The 18,879-nt window shown below is 54.7% G+C and overlaps 1 protein-coding gene across 4 annotated transcripts; it reads left to right on the forward strand.

Annotated features, from left to right (window-relative positions):
- Nucleotides 1–1,614: 1,614 nt before the first annotated feature.
- GMEB2 (glucocorticoid modulatory element binding protein 2) lies at nt 1,615–18,492 on the forward strand. 4 transcript variants are annotated; one of them, XM_032704823.1, is made up of 10 exons: nt 1,615–1,702; nt 4,402–4,569; nt 9,371–9,468; nt 10,259–10,389; nt 11,842–11,945; nt 13,186–13,343; nt 15,015–15,086; nt 15,652–15,789; nt 16,323–16,445; nt 16,629–18,492. In XM_032704823.1, the coding sequence occupies exons 2-10, from the start codon at nt 4,439–4,441 to the stop codon at nt 17,273–17,275; spliced, it is 1,602 nt and encodes a 533-aa protein (XP_032560714.1). In that variant the 5' UTR covers nt 1,615–1,702; nt 4,402–4,438; the 3' UTR covers nt 17,276–18,492. The 4 variants fall into 4 exon arrangements, with proteins under 4 accessions (XP_032560714.1, XP_032560713.1, XP_032560710.1 ...); XM_032704822.1 differs by lacking the exon at nt 1,615–1,702 and adding an exon at nt 2,136–3,022; XM_032704819.1 differs by lacking the exon at nt 1,615–1,702 and adding an exon at nt 3,523–4,073.
- Nucleotides 18,493–18,879: the final 387 nt, after the last annotated feature.

Genomic DNA, 18,879 nt, shown 5'->3' on the forward strand with positions numbered 1-18,879 from the left:
GCCAGGGAAACACAGAGAGCAGAGTTACAGCACAATCCTTAGTGTTCATATGGACCATCAGCAGCTCAGGGATGGCTCCTGGGCAACGGACAGAAAATCACTGGCAAGGACAAGGGCACTTCTCAAACACTGGAGAAGGATCCAGGGAGACCTTAGAGCCCCTTCCAGCACCTAAAGGGGCTCCAGGAGAGCTGGAGAGAGACCTTGGACGAGGGTATGGAGTGATAGGACAAGGGGGAATGGCTTCACACTGCCAGAGGGCAGGGTTAGATTGGATATTAGGAAGGAATTCTTCCCTGTGGGGGTGGTGAACCCCTACAGGTTGCCCAGAGAAGCTGCGGTTGCCCCATCCTTGGAAGTGTTCAGGGCCTGGTTGGACAGGGCCTGGAGCAACCTGGTGTGGTGGAAAGTGTCTCTGCCCATGGCATGGGGTTTGGAACGAGATGATCTTTAAGGTTCCTTCCAATCCAAACCATTCTGTGATTCTGTGAATGGCCTTTGCACAGGACACCACCGAAGAGCTCGGAGACACCTCAGGTAGGTGGAGGCCTCTGCCATGATGGAGCAAACCTGTGCAGAGTGTTCCTGAGGTGCATGAAAACCAGCCATGAACAGCTGAGGGCTTGCACAAACCCTGGAATGCACGTGGGGAGCCAGGAGAGGGACAAAGGGCTCGGGGAGGACACAGGAGATACGGGTGGCACGCAGGAGGCATAAGGGACACACACATGAGGCATGGTGGGGGGACACTCGGGGGGCACAAAACCCAGAGGGGACATGGAGGAGGCATGGAGGGCATGCAGGGCTTGAGAGGGGACACGGGGGGCACACAGGACCTCAGAGGGGGACACGCAGGGCATGGGGCAGGGGACAGACAGGGGACACAGGGGCTAAGCAGGGCACAGAGGACACAGGGGGGACGCAGGACCTGAGAAAAGGACATGCAGGAGACAAGGGGTCGGTCATGCAGGGCCCCGGAGGGGGACACTCAGGGGACAAGGAGCATACACAGGAGGCATGGTTGGGGGAACACACAGGATCTGGGAAAAGGACATGCAGGGTATGGGGCAGGGGACAGACAGGAGACACGGAGGGGCACACAGGGCGCACACACACAGGGGACATGGGGCACTGGGGACACGCGGGGGACACACAGGGGACACACGGGGGACACACAGGGGAACACAAGTCACTGGGGTCACCAGGCACAGGGGACATACAGAGGGGACACACAGGTGGGACACGGGTCACTGGGGTCACACGGAGGACGCAGGGGTCACAGGGGACACACAGGGGACACACGCGGAGGCACACGGGGCACTGGGGTCACCCGGGGGGGACAGGGGCACAGAGGACACACGGGGGATCCCCCTCAGGACCCCACGCGCACGGGCCCCACCGGTGGCGCGCACCGACCTCCCCCCGCCTTCCTTCCCTCCCTCCCCCCGGGCCCGGTCGGCCGCGCAGGCGCACGGGCGCCTCGCCCGGTCCCTATTTCACGGGGAGCGCGGGCCGCGGCGCCCGCGCCAAATAAGTCTCGGCAGCCGGTGCGGGCCGTGCGCCTGCGCGCGGGCCCCGGAGCCGCGCGGCGGACCCCGCTCCCCCCCGGCCCCGCCGCCGCCCTGCCCGCGCCCACCGCCGCGCCCCGCACCGCCCGCGCCCCGAGCCCCACCGGGGGGGGCCGCGGCACCCCCGGCCCGAGGTAAGCGGCCCCGGCGCGGCCTCCGCCCTCGCCCGCCGCGGGGCCTCCGCCGCACGCGCCGCCCGGGTCCCTGCGGAGCGTCAGGACGTTACGGCAGCGGCGGCGGCGGCGGCAGCGCCCGGCCGCCCGCCCGCCCCGCGGCCCCCCCGCCTCCTCCTCCTCCTCCTCCTCCTCCTCTTCCTCCTCCTCCTCCTCCTCCCTGCCAGCGGGAGCGCGCCCACGCGCCCCCCCGCCCCCCCCCCCGCCCCGCGCCCGCATCGGGGGGTTGGGGCGGGACACACGGGGCACCCCCTGCCCGCCCGTGACCCCCCGCCCGACCCGCTGCAGGGGGACCCCGTGCACCCCCCGGCAGCGCCTCCCCGGTGCACCCCACTCGGCACAGCCTCCCCCGCGTGCATCCTGTCCCCCCACGCTGTGCAGCCGCAGCCCCCTCCCTGCACCCCCTCTCCAGCCCCCTCTTTCCCCCCCCCCCCCCCCGTGCTGCGTTCAGTGTCTCCCCTGCTTTCTGGGAAGCCGCTCTCCACCCTCCTGCAACCCTCTTCCGGGCAGCCCCTCTCCGTGCACCTCCTCTGCGCAGCCCCCCCTCCCGCGTGTACCCCCCAACCCCCTGCAGCCGCAGCCCCCTGTGCCCCCGTCTCCATGCAGCCCACCTCCCGTAGTACCCCTGGTGCCTCATTGCATATCGCCCCTCCCTGAAGCCACCTCTCCGTGCACCCCTCGCGTACCCTTTTGCAACCCCCTTGAAGCCCCCTCCCCGTGCTCCCCCTCTCTCTGTGCTCTCCTGCAGCCCACCTCATGCACCTCCCTCACTGTGCACCCCCAAGTACCCTCCCTGCATCCCCACCTTCACCCCCTCTCTCTGTGCACCCCCTTGATTGCTGTCCCCAGTGGTCTCCCCCCGTGCAACCCTCTCCCTGCTCTCTACCGTCCCGATGCTGCACCTAAAAAATCCTTTCCTGCCCTCCCAGTTGTGCAATGCTTTTTTCTTTTTCCTTTTTGTATTTTTTTCCCCACCTCACCCCAAATCTTTCCCGCAGCCCTTGATGCACCCTCATCACCCTGTGAGGTGCACCAGGAGGGATGTCCATGGGCACCCTGAGCCCTGGCAGAGCTGGGGTGCTCCCCTATGCCACTCATCCCCCTCCACCACCCCACTGCACCCCACTGCTGCTGTGATTTTAGTCACTTTTTAGATTAATTGTGTTTTCAGCTCAGTTTTTCTCCATTCCATGCTGGTTCCTCCCTGAAGGCATTTGAGAAGCACATGTGGAGTTCAATCCCATGATGCTGGGCAGGATGTCTGGAGCATCCCAAAGCCACGTGCTGGTGCAGAGGCCATTGTGGGTGATGCTAATGCTGCAGGAGGGGTTTTACCCTGAAATGAAGGACAAGTGTGGAGATAGAGTGACAACAAAAATGGGAATAGTCGAGCCGAATGCAGCTGAGCGATTGCACTGCTGTGAAAATTAAAGTGCTTCTGTCGGTGGCTTTGTGCTGGACTGGCATGGAAGGGCCAGTCTACCTTGGATGAATCCAAGGGCTCCGTGGAGGTGAAGATCAAGTTGTGGGGTCTCTGTGGGTCAGGCAGGTGTTTCTGCAGGGTGTGAACCTGGTTGTGAAGTCACATCGGACGCGTTGGGTCGGGGCACTGCTCCGGCCACGTCCTGGGGAAGTGGTGGGAGCCAAGTGGCATCTCTGCCGTGCTCTCTGCCACTACTTGAAGGACTTCATGGGGGTCTGAGCTTGAACAGCCAGGCCTGGATAAGGTGTACCCTTACCTGTCTCTGTGTGGGCTGCACTAGTGCTATGGGAAATGCTTTGTTGGCACTGACTTCTCCATACCTGGACGTGGGCTGATCTCCAGCACTGTGGGCAGCAGGGCAACGGAGGGGATTCTCTCCCTCTGCTCTGCTGTGACCTCTCCTGCAGTGCTGCCTCCAGCTCTAGGGCCCCCAACATCAGAAGGATGTGGAGCTGCTGGAGTGAGTCCGCAGGAGGCCATGGACATGCTCTGAGTGCCGGAGCATCTCTGTTATGGAGACAAGCTGGGAGAGCTGGGAGTGTTTGGCTTGAAGAAGAGAAGGCTCTGGGGAGACCTTAGAGAACCTTCCAGTGCCTAAAGGGGCTCCAAGAGAGCTGGAGAGGGAGTGCTGTCTTACATCTATTGCTGATTTATTAGAAATGCACACTTTTAAATAGTTTCCAGATGTCACTTTGTTTCTGCGGGCTTGACATGCTTTTTTAATTTGAATTTTGTGTGTGTGACTTTGGAGGAAGGAAGAGTCCCTGTTATTGCCATGAAGGAGACAGTGATGATCTCCTCTGGCAGCATGAGATCCTTCTGAGATAGTTTGAAATACTCAATGTTAAGGTGTGTTGCTAAATGTATCTTCATAGAGTTTTCGGAGAATGCCAGGACCGCTTTTTTTTTTTTTGACCACTCTCATACTCTGCCCTTCATCTCCTGCACCTCAGTCCCACCCATGCCCATCACTCTCACCCAGCCTGCAGGGTGTGTGTTGGGTTGAGCCTCCCCTCATCCCTCCTCCTGGGAAGGATCACTTGGGGATTTGCTCGTCCACTCTCTGTAGGAACGCGCGGTCCTTGCAGCCCCTCTTCCCACCACACCAATGTTCCTTCCATGACCAAGGCTATCAGGGAGACCTTCTGACACAGGACTTCCCCTCGTTTCTTCACAGGCAGCTGGTGACCCAGGGCTCTCCCACTCCTGCTGGGATGGCGACGCCGGACGTCAGCGTCCACATGGAGGAGGTGGTGGTGGTGACGACGCCCGACGGCGCCGTGGACAGCGGGGGCATGGAGGAGGTGAAGACAGTGCTGGTCACCACCAACCTGTCCCAGCACGGGTAAGAGATGGGGTTGGTGCACACCGAGGGAATGTGCTGGAAACCTGTGGCTGTAGTCAGCTGCCCTGGGATTTAATCCCCCACTGCTCCCTCCTGCGTCACGGCTCACTGGGGAGTCCCCGGTGCCTCGTTAGGGCCTTGCTGACACTCCAGGACCATACCCAGGGCTCTGCAGCTCTGAACTTGCAGAACAGGCTCCACTGTTTTTCTGTTAAAGCTGAGTTACCACTGGTGATTTTGAGCTGGTGCTACCCAGAGTGAAAAGCAATAAAGCCTTTTTATTTATTTATTTATTTATTTATTAAAAAACTAAAAAAAACCCCAAAACCCCAACCCAAAATATCCTTTTCTGAGTGGATGTGGATGTTGGAATGGGCACAAATCCGGTTGGAACAGGACACCAGTAGCTAAATCAATGTTTTTCTGCTATTTATTTCACTATTGCCTCACTAAGCTGCATACCTTCAAGGGATGAGTCTGGCTGCAGCACAGTGAGGGTGATGCAGCTGGGCTCCCCTTCCCTGAGGGTGGGTGGGTTTGGGGCTGTTTTTCAGCCAAGCTCTGCAGGAACCTGCACTGCCAGCAATGGGAGTGAGAGAGGTGGCCTTGAAACCACACAGTGCTGAATGGGGAGGCACTGCTCAAAAAACCCAGAGTGAATGTGTCTGATTGTCCAAGTGCTGTTGCTTTGCCTAATTTCTGCCTTTTTTGTTGGAATTTCAAATTTGAGGCTGTTGGTTCAGATCTGGCCTATTCAGTGGCAGGTGGGCCATGGCCAAGGAGCCTGGCTGGTACCTTGAAGGCCCATGTGGTGATGGGCTCTTTGCTTTATTTCTTTATGTTTTTCATGGGATGGTGCCCAGAGCCATTTTTGTGCTTTGCTCTTTTGGTGGGCAGAAAATCCAGATTAACACCTGGAGCTGGATCCAGGCAGGTTTGTCTGATCCAGAAGTCCTTGTACCTGAAATAAGTAGGTGGTGAGTGGCTGTTTATTCCTCTCCATAAGAAGGAGGTGTTTGTCTCCTTTTCTCAAACATGTCTTTATGTCAGTGCCCTGGGGCTTTGGGCAGGACAGAAGGGGACAGTGCATTCCCTTTGTGCTGCTCCAATCCAGTGGGATAAAACCCATTAACAGATGATTTCTGGTAGACAATGGACAGGGACACAGGCAGAGGCAAGAGCTGTCAGTGCTTGGATGGGCAGGATCTGCCCAGCTCCTCCACATCCTGAGTCTGTGAGTGCTTCCAAAAACCTTCTCCATTCCCCGAAGAGTGGGTGATGGTGGGGAAGAAGGGTTCCACTCCTCTTGCTTTCTGTCCCATGGTGACTTCCTTGGCTCCCTCAGTGGAGAAGCAGCCAGATGTGAAACCTGGGATATGTCTGCTCTTGGATGCAGGACGGTTCCTGGTTGTAAAGTGGCTCTGAGCCTCTGCAGATCCACGTGCATGTTGTCTGGGAACATGGATCACAGCAGAGTTTGGCTCAGTCAGTTTGGTTTCTTTTTGCTCTTAATTCCCCTCCTGTTTTAGCTTGGAAACCTTTTCTCACCCTCCCAGTGTCCCCTGGATGGTCAGGAGTGGGACAGCTCTGCACAGCAGAGGGAGGAACATTTTCATTTAGTTGCAGCTCTGAGCAGAGATACCTTGGCAGGCACAAAAAGATTCCCTGAGGGTTTTCCATGCAGCTCTCTGGAAAAGGGCTGCTGAGCAGGCTCCTGACTCCCCCCTGCTTCGAGATGGTAGTGGGTCCATGGAAAGGATGTGGATTTTGGGGTCACGGAGCAAAACCTGCCTGACTCTCCTTGCCGAGCAGGGCAGTGGGGCTGGTGGAGGGTGGCAGCATGAGCCACCCACAGTCTCTTCATGGCTTTGGATGGTTGCCTTCATGGGGCTCTACTCCCACAGGGGTGCTGGCTTCCTCTCCCTTTCCCTCTGTAGCCCCAGTTGGCATCAGGAGAGTGACTGCAGGCATGGGCTGAGATCCCTCGGTGTTGGCTCGGTCACCGCTCACACAGGGAGCTTTCAACTTGCCTTGTGTGGCACTTAAACCAAGCTCAGCTTGGGGGCTGGTGCCTTTTTCTAGTGCTCCTTTGGGTATGGATTTGCTATTAAAAAAACTCCCTATGCAACCAATTGTTAAGAGCTTAATTAGTCCATGTGTTCTTAAGGAAAAGGCAGAGGGAAATGAGAAAATAATAATGAGCAAGAAGCTTTTCACTTTGGTCTGCGATTAGAAGGGGTCTATGCTTGGTGCTCTGACAAGGTACTTGTATTTCTGATCAGCAGCCCCAGCTCAAGGTTTTTGGGGGGAGACTTTTCTCTCTCAAGTTTCCAGGCGAGGCAGGAGGGAGGAGAAAGGAGACGCCAGCGTGGTGTGTTATCCACACGTGCTTTCTTCTCTTCGTCCCATCTGGTTTATGGATCCTCCTGGGGAGGAAGATGAGAACCATCCTCCCTGGGCTTCGTCATGGCAACCAGCAAAGGCAGGACTGGCTTGGGGGGTTGCACTGCTGGGGCTTGGAAGGTGTTTGTGTTTTCTCTTGCATCTGCCCCTGGAATGGGATGGGAGAAGCAGTGTGGAGACGCTCACCTTTTCTTGTGGTTTTATCTCCTCCCCAGTTGTATCTCCATGGCAGACACAGACTTTAGTGGCTTGAAGTTTTAGTACAAGCTTGGAGTTGGTTTGTTTTCCTCTGGAGGTTTAAGGCGTGGGCTGGGTTATTCCTCCCCATCCAGTCGTGCCTTTCGGTCATTTTTCGGAGTGGTGCGAATGCGATGGAGTCCAGGAGGAAGCTCTGTTTCAGGTGCTGACTTTCTGCTGCAGGGGTTTCTTCTGGGTAAGTTGGTGTTGGTTATTGATCTGGTGGCAGGTGGAGGCAGGGCAGGGCTGTGGGGTGCTGGGCTGAGGTGGCTGCTGCCTCTGGCACCCTGCTGAAGTGGTACATACTTTTCTCCAAATGTACCTGGAGAAATGCAAGAACCCAGCAGCAAACTCATGAAAAATAAACAGGTTACGGTTCTTCTGTTCTTCTGTCAGACTGCCACTTCTCTAATACTCACCTGTGTGCAGATGCCTTAGCAAAGAGTTTACCTTTTCGAGTCCTTTTCGAGTGTTACCCATCTCCTTCCCCTCCCAGGACTCTGGGCTGTTGGTCTCTGGGAGGTGCAGAGGCAGTGTGACATCCATCCCCTTTCTGTCACAGCTGGATCTGCCTCCATCTCTCTCTTTGGAGCAGCATCTCCAAGTTACTCACCTGGTGAGGCCGAGCACCACACCTTCCTTATCTCTGTGCTGCTCCCCACAGGTACCTGCCCTGCAGCTGCCAAGGGGAGGGATGCTTTGAAGCTGCAGTTCCACCCTGGAGCTGTGTGTTAGGAGTCAGGATAGAAAAACCAGTTGCTCTTGAATTTCCTTGTCCCCGTGGCACAGCAGGTAGAAAACGCGGTTGGCAGTGAGTCATTAGGATCATCTTTTAATTCACCCATGATACCAAACTGGGTAGATTTCAAGTTTGTTTTCTCCATACAGTCTTCCTAGAAAATTTATATGCCTAAGTGAAAAGCTAATTGTATTTTCCCCCCGCCTTCCCCTGCAGGACAAGCTTGATGCTTGATACTCATCTTCAATAACACTACCAAACATACATCTTAAAAGGAAGGTAGATTTAGATGGGATTTTAGGAAGAAATCCTGCCCTGTGAAGGTGGTGAGGCACTGGCTCAGGTTGCCCAGAGAAGCTGTGGCTGCCCCATCCTTGGAAGTGTCCAAGCACAGGTCAGACAAGGCTTGGAGCAACTTGGTCTAGTGGAAGGTGTCCCTGCCCGTGGCAGGGAGGTTGGAATGAGATGGTCTTTAAGATGTCTTCCAACCCAAACCATTTTGTGGTTTAATGAAAACCCATTAGGAATGGTCCCTGCTGAGCACTGGCTGTGATGCACAGGTCAGATCTGTAGGGGTACTAGATGGGGGTACCAGTTGAGGGGGTGAGGAACATGTCCCTGATCACAGCTCCAAATGCCTGTTCCCTGAGAGTGTGCACCAAAGCTCACTGAAGGGGCTTGAGGCTCTGTATGCCACAGTGAGAGCTGGGACATGAGAACAACGAGGATGTGGGTGTTGTGCAGGACCCACTTTGTGACTCTGCGGGCAAAACACTAAGAGAAGGCAGAGATCTCCAGTGTGAGAAGGTTGGAAGCAGCTGGATATCTAGCTATTAGTGGATATCATGGGTATATCAGGTTCTAAGAGGCTCAGAGATCGGATTGTGAGGGTCTGTAGCTCATGTCATCTCTGCTCACAGATCTGCTGTTGGGATTTGTCAAACTTCTTTACAGTGTCTCTGTGGCTCCTTGAGGCTCTGCTCCCCCGAGCATCCTGCGTACCAAGGGATTCAGCCGTCCTTTGCCCAGACAGCAGCAGCATGTTTCACACATGTTTTTCCTGGGGAAATCTCAGGCAGAGCTGCCAGAAGCTGGCAGTGACTTCTGAGCAAGGGGCTGTGCTGACAGCATCCCTCCACGCCAGCTCTCCAGCATGGGCTGGGCCAGAGGCAACTCCATGGGGCTGGGATTAAAGGAGAGGCAAGGCAGAGCCAGCCAGGCTGCTGACAGGGGCCTGCCTGCTGTGGGGCTCTTCATCTCCACATGGAAAAACGGAGTTGAGCCTCCCAAACCCAGAGCTGCCTTTTAGCTCTTGTGGGAAAATGTGGTCCGAGGGACTTCTGAGGCAATGTCTCCACGGGGCATTGGGTGTGGGGGTGGCACAGCCACATGGCTTAAGGATGTCTCTGATTCCCTTTCCAGTGGTGACATAAACGAAGACACTCTGGAGACTGAAAATGCAGCTGCTGCAGCTGCTGCTGCTTTCACGGCCTCCACACACCTGAAGGAAGCAGTTCTAGGTAGGTCAGCTCCTTCCATATCCCCTTGGTTGAGCTGTGCCAGCTCCACTACCCCAAATGTGGCACAACCCTGCTCTGGTGCTGGCTGAGAAAGTCCGGGCACTGCTGTGCAGAGCCACCGAGGTACCAGGGATGTTCTCCTGTTGGCCTTGGGGATGCTCTCCCAGGGGTACCAGGGATGCTCTCACAGCACCCAGGGGAGCTCAGTGGGCATCAGGGGGTTGGGTGATCAGGAGGGAGCTGGCAGTGCCTGGCTGGGCTGCTGCTGCCCTCTCCTGGTGCGGGATGAGTCCCTGTGCCTGGCCATCCCTGGCTTCTGCCCTTCCAGCCTGCCATGGGGATGTCAGTTTTGCAGCAAACTCACTGGCTTTGGTTACAGGTAAAAGTGAATTTGGGGAGCAAAAACTGTGACCAGCTGGGCTGGAGTTGACTTAAAGCCAGGTTTAGTCTAAAACTAAGGGTGTCTCCACCCAAATAGCATCATTCCTTTCTTTTTTATCAAGAGTGAGACCACTGACTTCTTAGATTCCATGTGTTCAGCTGCAGCTCAGTTGGCATAAATCTACCTGGGCTGTTTTGCCTGAGAAGTTTGGGTGGTTGGATGCTTTAGTAGCAAAGTGCAAGTGAGTGGTGGCCACAAACCCCAATACACTCCACCATGCAACATCTACTCTTTTTTCATTCCTGAGTTTCAAAACTGCCTTTCACTGCATGTGTGCCTCAGGGAGGTGAATGGAGGGCTGTGGCTCATGTTTCTTTTTGATCTGTCCCTTCCTCTGATCCCTGTGAGAAGTGAAGATGGCTGAAGATGAGGACAGTTTGGAGGCAGAGATTGTCTACCCCATCACCTGCGGGGACAGCAAAGCCAACCTCATCTGGAGGAAGTTTGTGTGCCCTGGGATCAATGTGAAGTGTGTGCAGGTGAGAGCAGAGAGCCCAGCTCTGGGCTCATGCCCGTGTTGTGGGCTCATCTGGCCTGTCCTGGTTGTGATGAGCTGTGGTAGCTGCATCAGAACACATCATGCTGGGAAAGGAGGAAATTTTCCTGGTACTGTGGTACCTGATATTTGTCTTGGCCAAGTCGAGCAGTTCTGGCTGGAGAGACCCTGCCTCAACTAAATGTGTTATTGAAAATTTTGAGAAACTTGGACACTTCCAGTATCTGCTCAGTTGGAAAGTTGATAGTTTGAGAAGTGGGGACCTACTGAAGAGCTGCTACTGTGTCCTGGGTAGCTCATGGTTAAAATTTGCATGAATTCACTAATGCACTGTGAGTGAGTCATTGCTGGCATTTGTACATGGCCTAAACAATACCCTGCTAAGGGAGAGTGTCCTTGGGCTCTGCTGCAAGAGGGCTCCCAAAGGATGGTCCTTGCCTTTCCTAGGAGAGATGGTCTTCTCCATCCCCAAGGCAGAGGACAGCTACTGCTGCAAGTAATGTTGCTGCCACCTAAAATCCATCCTCTGCACTGAAACCCATGTCCTTGTTAAGAGAAGCAGTTTCTCATGCACTCATGGTAGTGTTGCTCTGTGTTGGTCAATGTGGGCATGGAGAGGACGAGCCCTGGGTTTGGGAAATCCTTTGAGATGGGCTGTAAGGTAATGTTTTAGAGAGCTGCCTGTTCACAGCTGGACTTGAGGAACTTGGAGGTCTTTGCCAACCTTAACGATTTTATAATTCTGTGATTCTGCAGTTTGCTGTTAGGTCAGCATGTGTGTTCAGTCATGGCTGGGTGTGTAGGGCAATAAAAGAAAGGGAAAGAGTTGGCAAGGTGTGTGCCAGCTGCCTGAAGCTGGTTTTCAGTAGGAGTGGGCGTGTGCTGCGAGAGAGGCCAGAGGTTCCACTGATACCAATGGTTGGACTCGGGAGCAGGAGGTCCAAAGACCAGATGGTCTTTGATCCCACAAATGGGCTTCTTCCCTCTCTCCTGTGGGCCTTAACATGTCCCTGGACCCAAATGTTACTGGTGCAGCCCAGTTTTTACTGAGTCCACCGTTAGTGGGAGTGTGAGCAGCTCCCTGCTGTTAATGATACTTTGCACAAGCTCCGGGTGTTTTTTCCCAGCTGTCCTGCCTGGGCTGGGCACTTCCGAACTCACACAGACCCCAAGCCCTTGGCTCTGAGCAGCTGTTAACTAACCATCCATGTTTGGCTTTAATCTTTTTAACTTGGCCAGGGTTCTCTGGGGTGGGAAGTATGTGCCAGCCATCTGGTTTGGTGGTGTTAAATGGCACGTGGAGGCTGCGGTGCAGCTGCACCCACTGCTGGGCGCCGGGAAATGCCGCCGGGCTCCACGGCTGAACCCTGCTGGCAGGGCACCCCTGGGTTATTTACAGCTTGTGGCAGTGATGTTGCACCTCTGCCTTCTGCAGTTCGATGACCACCTAATTAGCCCCAAGGAGTTTGTCCACTTGGCAGGCAAGTCCACCCTGAAGGATTGGAAGCGGGCGATCCGGATGAACGGGATCATGCTCCGGTGAGTCTCTTCCTTTTTATCTGTGGACTCTTCTTTCTCGGGGAATAGTGGCGGGGCAGAACAGAGCCTTTGGCACAGTTGTTTTCCTGCTGAGGGAGCAAATGAACCACTAAACATTTGTTTTAATGACAGCCTGGCCCCAAATGTGGTCAGTCCAATGGCTTTGCTCTGTCCTTGTGCCTAGGGAATAATTTGGGGCAAGAAATATTTCTCTGGTCATTTTAGGACTTGAACCACACTGAGATCCCAGCTGGTGTAAGGACACTGGAAATTTTAATGGTCACTGGTGGTCAGGCCATGCTGTCTGTGGGTTCCCAGTATGACCCACCAGATGGAATTGGTCTGGTCATCACTAATGCTCTGGCTGCAGCACGTCTGCTTGACATCACTTGGCAAAAAAAAAAAAAAAGAGATTCTTTATGCAAGCATTTATCTTGTCTAGTCTTAACTACAGTAATTCAATTCTTCTATGGTCTTCCTGAACACCAGCCTGAGACTGTGATTTAATTAAAGTCTGTCTATGCCTTTGGGCAGGATAAAAAAGCATCACCTCTTTCTCCAGGAATTGTCAGTGGCTTTGTGCTCTTTTCACAGGGTGACATTGCCTCTCCCTGTATTCTTCTGCTTCAATGCAGGCCTCTCCCATATTCCTCTTAAGCAGCTTTTCCTCCACGTAGATTTTGCATAATAGGCTTAGGCTATGACAAGGCAGGGCTTTGAGGGGGGGAAAAAAAAAACCAACTTCAGGAGGAATGTGTGAAGGCAAGCCCAGCAGCCCATGGGAGCTGAGAATCCTTGGGAATCTCAGGGGATTGTTGGCCAGCAAGGCCTGGGGATGCTTCGGAGACAATGTGCTTAGACTGGGAAGATCCCAAACGCCAGTGTTGCCATCCCCTTTGCTTGAGATCTGATTTTAGTTTATGAATAGGGTTATGCCCCATCTTTTTTTGAGGTGTAGAGTCAGAAAGGGAAGGAAGGAAGAGGCTCCCTGCGGTCTCACCCTGAACTGAGACTCAAGCTGACCCTTCTGCTGGAAGCTGCAGCTTCTGAGGGGATGTGCTGGTGCAACCAGAGAGGGACTTTCTCCTCCCCTTCCTCCCACAACAAACGAGTTCATCAGCTCCAGTAAGGGCTCCTGTTGCCTCTGAGAAGTTTGGTGTGAAGGCTGCCAGGAGCTGCATCTCGGAGCTCTTGGCTCTTGCTGACGTGCCTGTCCCTGTGCTTGCTCCCCCTCTTTCAGGAAGATCATGGACTCAGGAGAGCTGGATTTCTACCAGCACACGAAGGTGTGTTCCAACACGTGCCGGAGCACCAAAATCGACCTGACTGGAGCCAGGGTGTCCCTGACCAGCCAGACATCGACGGAATACATCCCTCTGACTCCCGCCTCTGCCGATGGTACGTCCAGCCATTCCTCACATCAAAGCACAGGAACCGTGCTGCGTAACCAAGGTCCCTTAGGGCTGGAGCTTCCCTTCTGACCTCCTGCCTTTCCCAAAACCAGGCAGCTGAAGCAGAGGACTGCAATTAATCTGTAGTTGTTGCTTGATGAAGTTCCCTTCTGTCCTCACTGCTGGTCGGGCTGTGTCCATAGGGATCAGCTTGGCTTCTTCTGCTGCACAGGGTGCCTGGGTAGGAGTCCCTTCTCCTCTCAGCTCTAACCTGACTTCTTCTGGAATAATTTAGGGGATTTTATTTAAGGCTCACTTATCAGGTTGGTCTGATGAAAGATTAAAGAGAACTGGGGGACACAGCAGATGACGTTTTTATCTGCACTTGTGAATGTAGATCTTAAAAGTGATGGGGCTATATAGCTGTAGCCCTGAACTTAATGGCTTTGAGCTGAAAGAGGGTAGGTTTAGATTGGCTGTTGGGAAGAAATTCTTCCCCGTGAGGGTGGTGAGGCCCTGGCACAGGTTGGCCAGAGAAGCTGTGGGTGCCCTGTCCCTGGAAGTGTTCAAGGCCAAGTTGGACGGGGCTTGGAGCAACCTGGTCTAGTGGAAGGTGTCCCTGCCCATGGCAGAGAGGTGGAATGAGATGAGCTTTGAGGTCACTCCCAACCCAAACCATTCCCTGGTTTTATGAACTTGACCTGTAGTTACAGGAGGCTGTTTTATTGGAAAGCTTTCTAATTTTGAAATACTTCTGTATTTTATAACAACTTTTCCATCTGAGCATGAAGAACAGCCCCCAAATTTCCCCACATCTCAAGCTCCTAGTGGTGCTGTGGGACAGGATAAGCCCCTTGTCTGGCTCTTCAGAGTTCCCATGGCACCACATCGTGGTGTTGAGGTGGGGAAGGTGATGCCAATGCACAGCACAGCCTGCTCCAAGCCCTCCTGATAAACATGGACATCAGCTCACCGATGGGAGACACTTCCCACGCCACTGAGCTGTGCTGGAATAACCAGAGCCCTGAGGGCTGTGGAGTAAAGGAGCAGAGTGATTGGATTTAATGGCAGCAGCTGAGCATTCCAAACACTCTGCACAGCTCCGTGGGGCTCTGGCCAGATTCCCATCCATCCTGCTCCTGCGCACGGCTTGAATGACGCCGGTTCCTTGGCTCTATGGTAACAAAACCGCTGAGATTTGGCAGAACTGGAGGGAGGGAGGGAGCCCTCCTGCATCCCTGCACAGCTGGGGGGCTGCTCTCCCCTTCGAGGCTTTAGAAACCCTCCAGACAAACGGTGGCTGGGTAAAAAGGGCTGCCAGAAAAATCAGACTAAATCTGTTTGACTTTTGCCCTTAGCGGTACTGGTGTGTTTGCAGGGGAAAGTGGGAGGGAAATGCTGCTCTTGAGCATGTGTTCTTGTGCTGCAAGAGTTGCAGGAGTAATCCCTGGGGATTGCACTCCAATTTGGAAAAATAAGTACAGCTGGCACAGCAACCACTTGGGCGTCTCCCTCTGTTTGGTGTTGGATTCAAACAAAAGTGATCCCGTCCAATAAAAAGGAGCAGTCACGGAAGTGCAGCAAGGGAGTGCTTCCCTTGGAAACAGCCCGTGAAAATACAGGGAAAAATCAGGACTTGGGAATTTTTTTTTCTTTTCTTTTTTGCTATTGGTTGCAGTGAACGGATCCCCGGCTACAATAACCATAGAAACATGTGAGGATGCCAGTGATTGGAGCACCAGCATCGGAGGTATGGCTTGAGAATCCTGCCAGGCTTGGCCCAGCTGGGTGAAGGAGGTATGGGGAAACAGGGAAATAGGAGGGATGAGGAGCAGGAAGGACCCTCTTGCCAGATCAGCCTTGCATGAATCTCCACTGGGATTATTCCTTTGCTGCTTATGGAGCAAAGCGTGGTGTTATATCCCACCGGTGTGTGGCCTTGGCTACAGCATCACCTGGGGAAGAAGTTGTTTCCAAGCATTAAGATGTCAAAGCCACGGCCAAATGTGGCTCTAGGGGTTAAGAAAAAAATAAAAATCTATCAGAGTGGTCATAAAATCATTTTTTCCTCGGTGTGCTCTGAGCACTGGGCTTTTCTGTAGCATCAGTGACCTGTTTGTGTGGGACAGAGATTGAGAGAGCATGTCCTTCCCTGGCTGCCCTTCCTTTGGGCCCAGGGGCCTTGCCCCAGCCCCCTGACCTCCAGCCCAGCAGGACTGCACCCCTGCAGGAGGTGTCTGCAGTGAACCCACAGCAGATGGCCATTAAATCCCTGCCGAGGATTTTGAGGTTCTCCTTGCTTTCTCTTCCTGCAGATGACACCTTTGCTTTTTGGCAAGGTCTGAAGGACACAGGTCTCCTGGAAGAAGTGATCCATGAGTTCCACCAGGAGTTGGTGGAGACCATGAAGGGCTTGCAGCAGCGAGCGCAGGATCCCCCACTGCAGCTCGGGGGTAAGGACCTGGGCACAGGGCTCAGTCATCTTGGGAGAGGGGCTTGTGGGTTTATTTCTCCTCGGGGGTATATGGGTGGCACTATAGGAACATAGCTCATCATAAAAAATCCTATTTCTGGCTGCTCCCTGGGCAGGCTCTTGGCTGTGCTCAGGGACACTTCAGGTGACCTCAGTTCTCCAATTCCCTGTGCCTGGGGCTTCCTCTCTGCTGGCTTTGGGTCTGGACAAATGCTTGGCTTGGGAACTGAGGTGGAATCTGGGCCATTGGAATAACGATACAGCAAGCAACTACTGTGCCAGCAGATTTCTTATCACCCCTGCTAGGCAGGAGAGGACTGTTTACTTGCTGGAGACCTCTTGCCCTTTCTCATGGCTTCTGCCTTCTCCTCTTCCCCAGCCTCTTGGGTTACCCTCCTGCAGATTTTGGCTGTCTCAGCTGGACGCGTTTGCTGTCGTGTGGCTTTTTCCAAGCCGTAAGTAGCTTGCATGGGGAATTTTGCTTCCTCAAAGGTCTGTGTCTTGTTTTTTAAGATGCTGTTTTACTCAACAACGTAGTCCAGAACTTTGGTATGCTGGATCTGGTCAAGAAGGTCCTGGCCAGCCACAAGTGCCAGATGGATCGCTCGAGGGAGCAGTACACACGGGATTTGGCAGGTATGTCCTCAGACCAGTGTGACACTGGTCATCACTGCCTTCTCTTTTGGGCTAAGAAAGTGGGGTTTATCTTAAAGCTGGTATTTGCTAAACCAGCCATGGTGGGACTGGCTCCAGGCATTGCCACAGTCCCTGGGAAGCTTGTCCAGGATCCAGGCTGAGCCAAACCTCTTCTCTCTCCAGCTCTGGAGCAGCAGTGTGACGAGCACCGCAAGCGAGCGAAGGAGCTGAAGCACAAATCGCAGCATCTCAACAACGTCCTGATGACCCTCACTCCTGTCTCCGTCCCCACACCTCTGAAACGTCCCAGGCTGACCAGGGCCACCTCCGGACCAGCTGCCATCACCTCCCAGGTCCTGTCCCAGCCAGCACAGCTCGCCGTCACCCCTGGCGTGCCAGTCTCCCAGATTGCCAACCTCCCTCTCGGCAAAGTGGTCTCGGCCCTCCCGCCCTCAGTGCTGGGGAAGAGCCCGACCCAGCCCCCTGCTGCCAGCTCCCCGGCCTCCCCACTGCTGGGGGGGTACACGGTGCTGGCCTCCGCCGGCTCCACCTTCCCCAGCACGGTGGAGATCCACCCGGACGCTTCCAACCTGACGGTGCTGAGCACGGCCGCGGTCCAGGACGGCAGCACAGTGGTGAAGGTGGTGAGCCCCTTCCAGCTCCTGACGCTGCCAGGACTCGGCACGACCATCCAGAATGTGACACAAATAGCTCCTGGTGGGAGCACGGTTGTGACTGTCCCGTCTGGTGCCGCCGAGGCCACCGGGGACGAGCACGCTGCCGCCGCCATCGAGGTGACTGCAGTGGCTGACGAGGCGGAGCAGAAGTGAGAGGGGGGGACTTGCCTGGAGGGACGCTGGCTGTGCCACTCTGGGGGGAACTGCCTCTTCTCTGGCTGCACTGTGGGACAAAGAGTGGTGTCATGAGGGGCACGGGCTGACAAGACTCAGAACGGCTCGTGTTGGGAGTGAGGAGGTTCAGGTCAGAGGAAAGGAAGGGGGAGGAAGGATGCCCAGAGAAGGGAAAGGCAAAAGTGCTCTGCCCTGTATGGAGGAGAGAAGAAAAAAAGAGCTTATTTTTTTATAAAGCTTTCCTCCCCTGTTCTCTTGGAATAGTTATCCTGCTCTGGCTCATCAACCCTGCCTCATAGGCAGGCTCAGCCAGAGCAATGTCCGCTGGAGGAGTGGGCAGGAGCAAGAGGAAGAGCAAGTGAAGCTGCCAAGCGGTCTGGCATAAGGGGAGCTTGCTGCTCCCCATCCCCAGGGGCTGCAGGGATGGAGAGGGGATGCCAAGAGCAAGAATTCCATGGATATGTACAATCATCGACACCAGGAAGGGCTCTGTGGCAGTGCGGGTGCAGGCCCCGGGAGGTTGGGTTCTGTGTGTGACACTGGCATTTTTGGGTGGCAGAAACAAGTAGGAGCTGTTGTGACAGCAGTCATGGTGGTTGCCCAGGTCTGCTGGGGGAAGGAGTGGGAAGAGAGAAACCCAGAGGGCCAGGAAGAGCTGTGACTTCTGAGGATTTAGGGTCCTTTTTTAGTTTTCTCAAAAAAAAAAAAAAAAAATCCATTCTTTGGGATTTTTTTTTTAAGCCAACGGCGATTTTTAAGCAAAGCCCTGGTTGGGAAGCTCATTCTGCATGGCAGAGCCGTACTGCTGAACGTGCAGAGCTGAGCCCAGCAGCCACGCTCCAAGGAGCTCACACTTCCTCACGAGGGGGGACCCCGGTGTCCCCGGTCCCCACGTCCCGCCGGGCGCCTCATCCCGCGGGAGGCGGGCGCTGCCGGTCCCTCCCTGCCGAATCTGAGCAGCTGTTCCGTGGTGGGGTGTTCAAGCCCCTTCCCCCCAGGATTCCTTCAGCTGCCCTACCCGCTGCGGCTCCCACCAGGTCCCATCCCAGGGCCCCGTGTGCCCTGTGGCCGCAGTGATGCTCGAGCTGTCTCCAGCTGGAAGGAGTCGGGTGCTTGGAGTGCTGGGGTTTCTCCAAACTTTATCTGGCAACAGCAGCAGCGACAGGTCACTTTAATGAGTTAATAAATATTTTTTTGAAAGAGTGTTGCTGGTTTATTGTGTTTCTGCGTCTGGGTGTGACAGCTGGGGTTGCAAAGCGGGGGCTAAGGCAGGACAGGAACACTCTTTATTAGATATAAGTGTATGTGTCCTCTGTGCTCTCTCTGGCTGTGGGTGTGTAAGGAGCCTGAAACGTGGCTCCAAAGTCTGGTTGTCCATGGCATGGCTGGGCCGGACTGGCTGCACCCAGTGCTGATAATCACTGGTCCCCAAGCTGTGTTTAGAAGAGTTCTGACACGTAATCATGGGGAAAAGTGATCTATTCCTCTGAGGCATTAGATTTTGTTTCGTTTCAGCAGAGGCTGCAACTGAGGAGGAGTCCTGCCTTATCAGAGGCTTTTCCCTCCCAGCTGCCTGCTGTTAA

This window comes from Chiroxiphia lanceolata, chromosome 17, assembly GCF_009829145.1.
Source record: "Chiroxiphia lanceolata isolate bChiLan1 chromosome 17, bChiLan1.pri, whole genome shotgun sequence".
NCBI lineage: Eukaryota > Metazoa > Chordata > Aves > Passeriformes > Pipridae > Chiroxiphia > Chiroxiphia lanceolata.

Excerpts from the sequence above, each read along its gene's own strand:
- GMEB2 (XM_032704819.1), top strand. Across the intron at positions 11,946-13,185 it reads ATGAACGGGATCATGCTCCG|GAAGATCATGGACTCAGGAG; the intron begins GTGAGTCTCTTC and ends CCCCTCTTTCAG. Across the intron at positions 15,087-15,651 it reads TTGGAGCACCAGCATCGGAG|ATGACACCTTTGCTTTTTGG; the intron begins GTATGGCTTGAG and ends CTCTTCCTGCAG.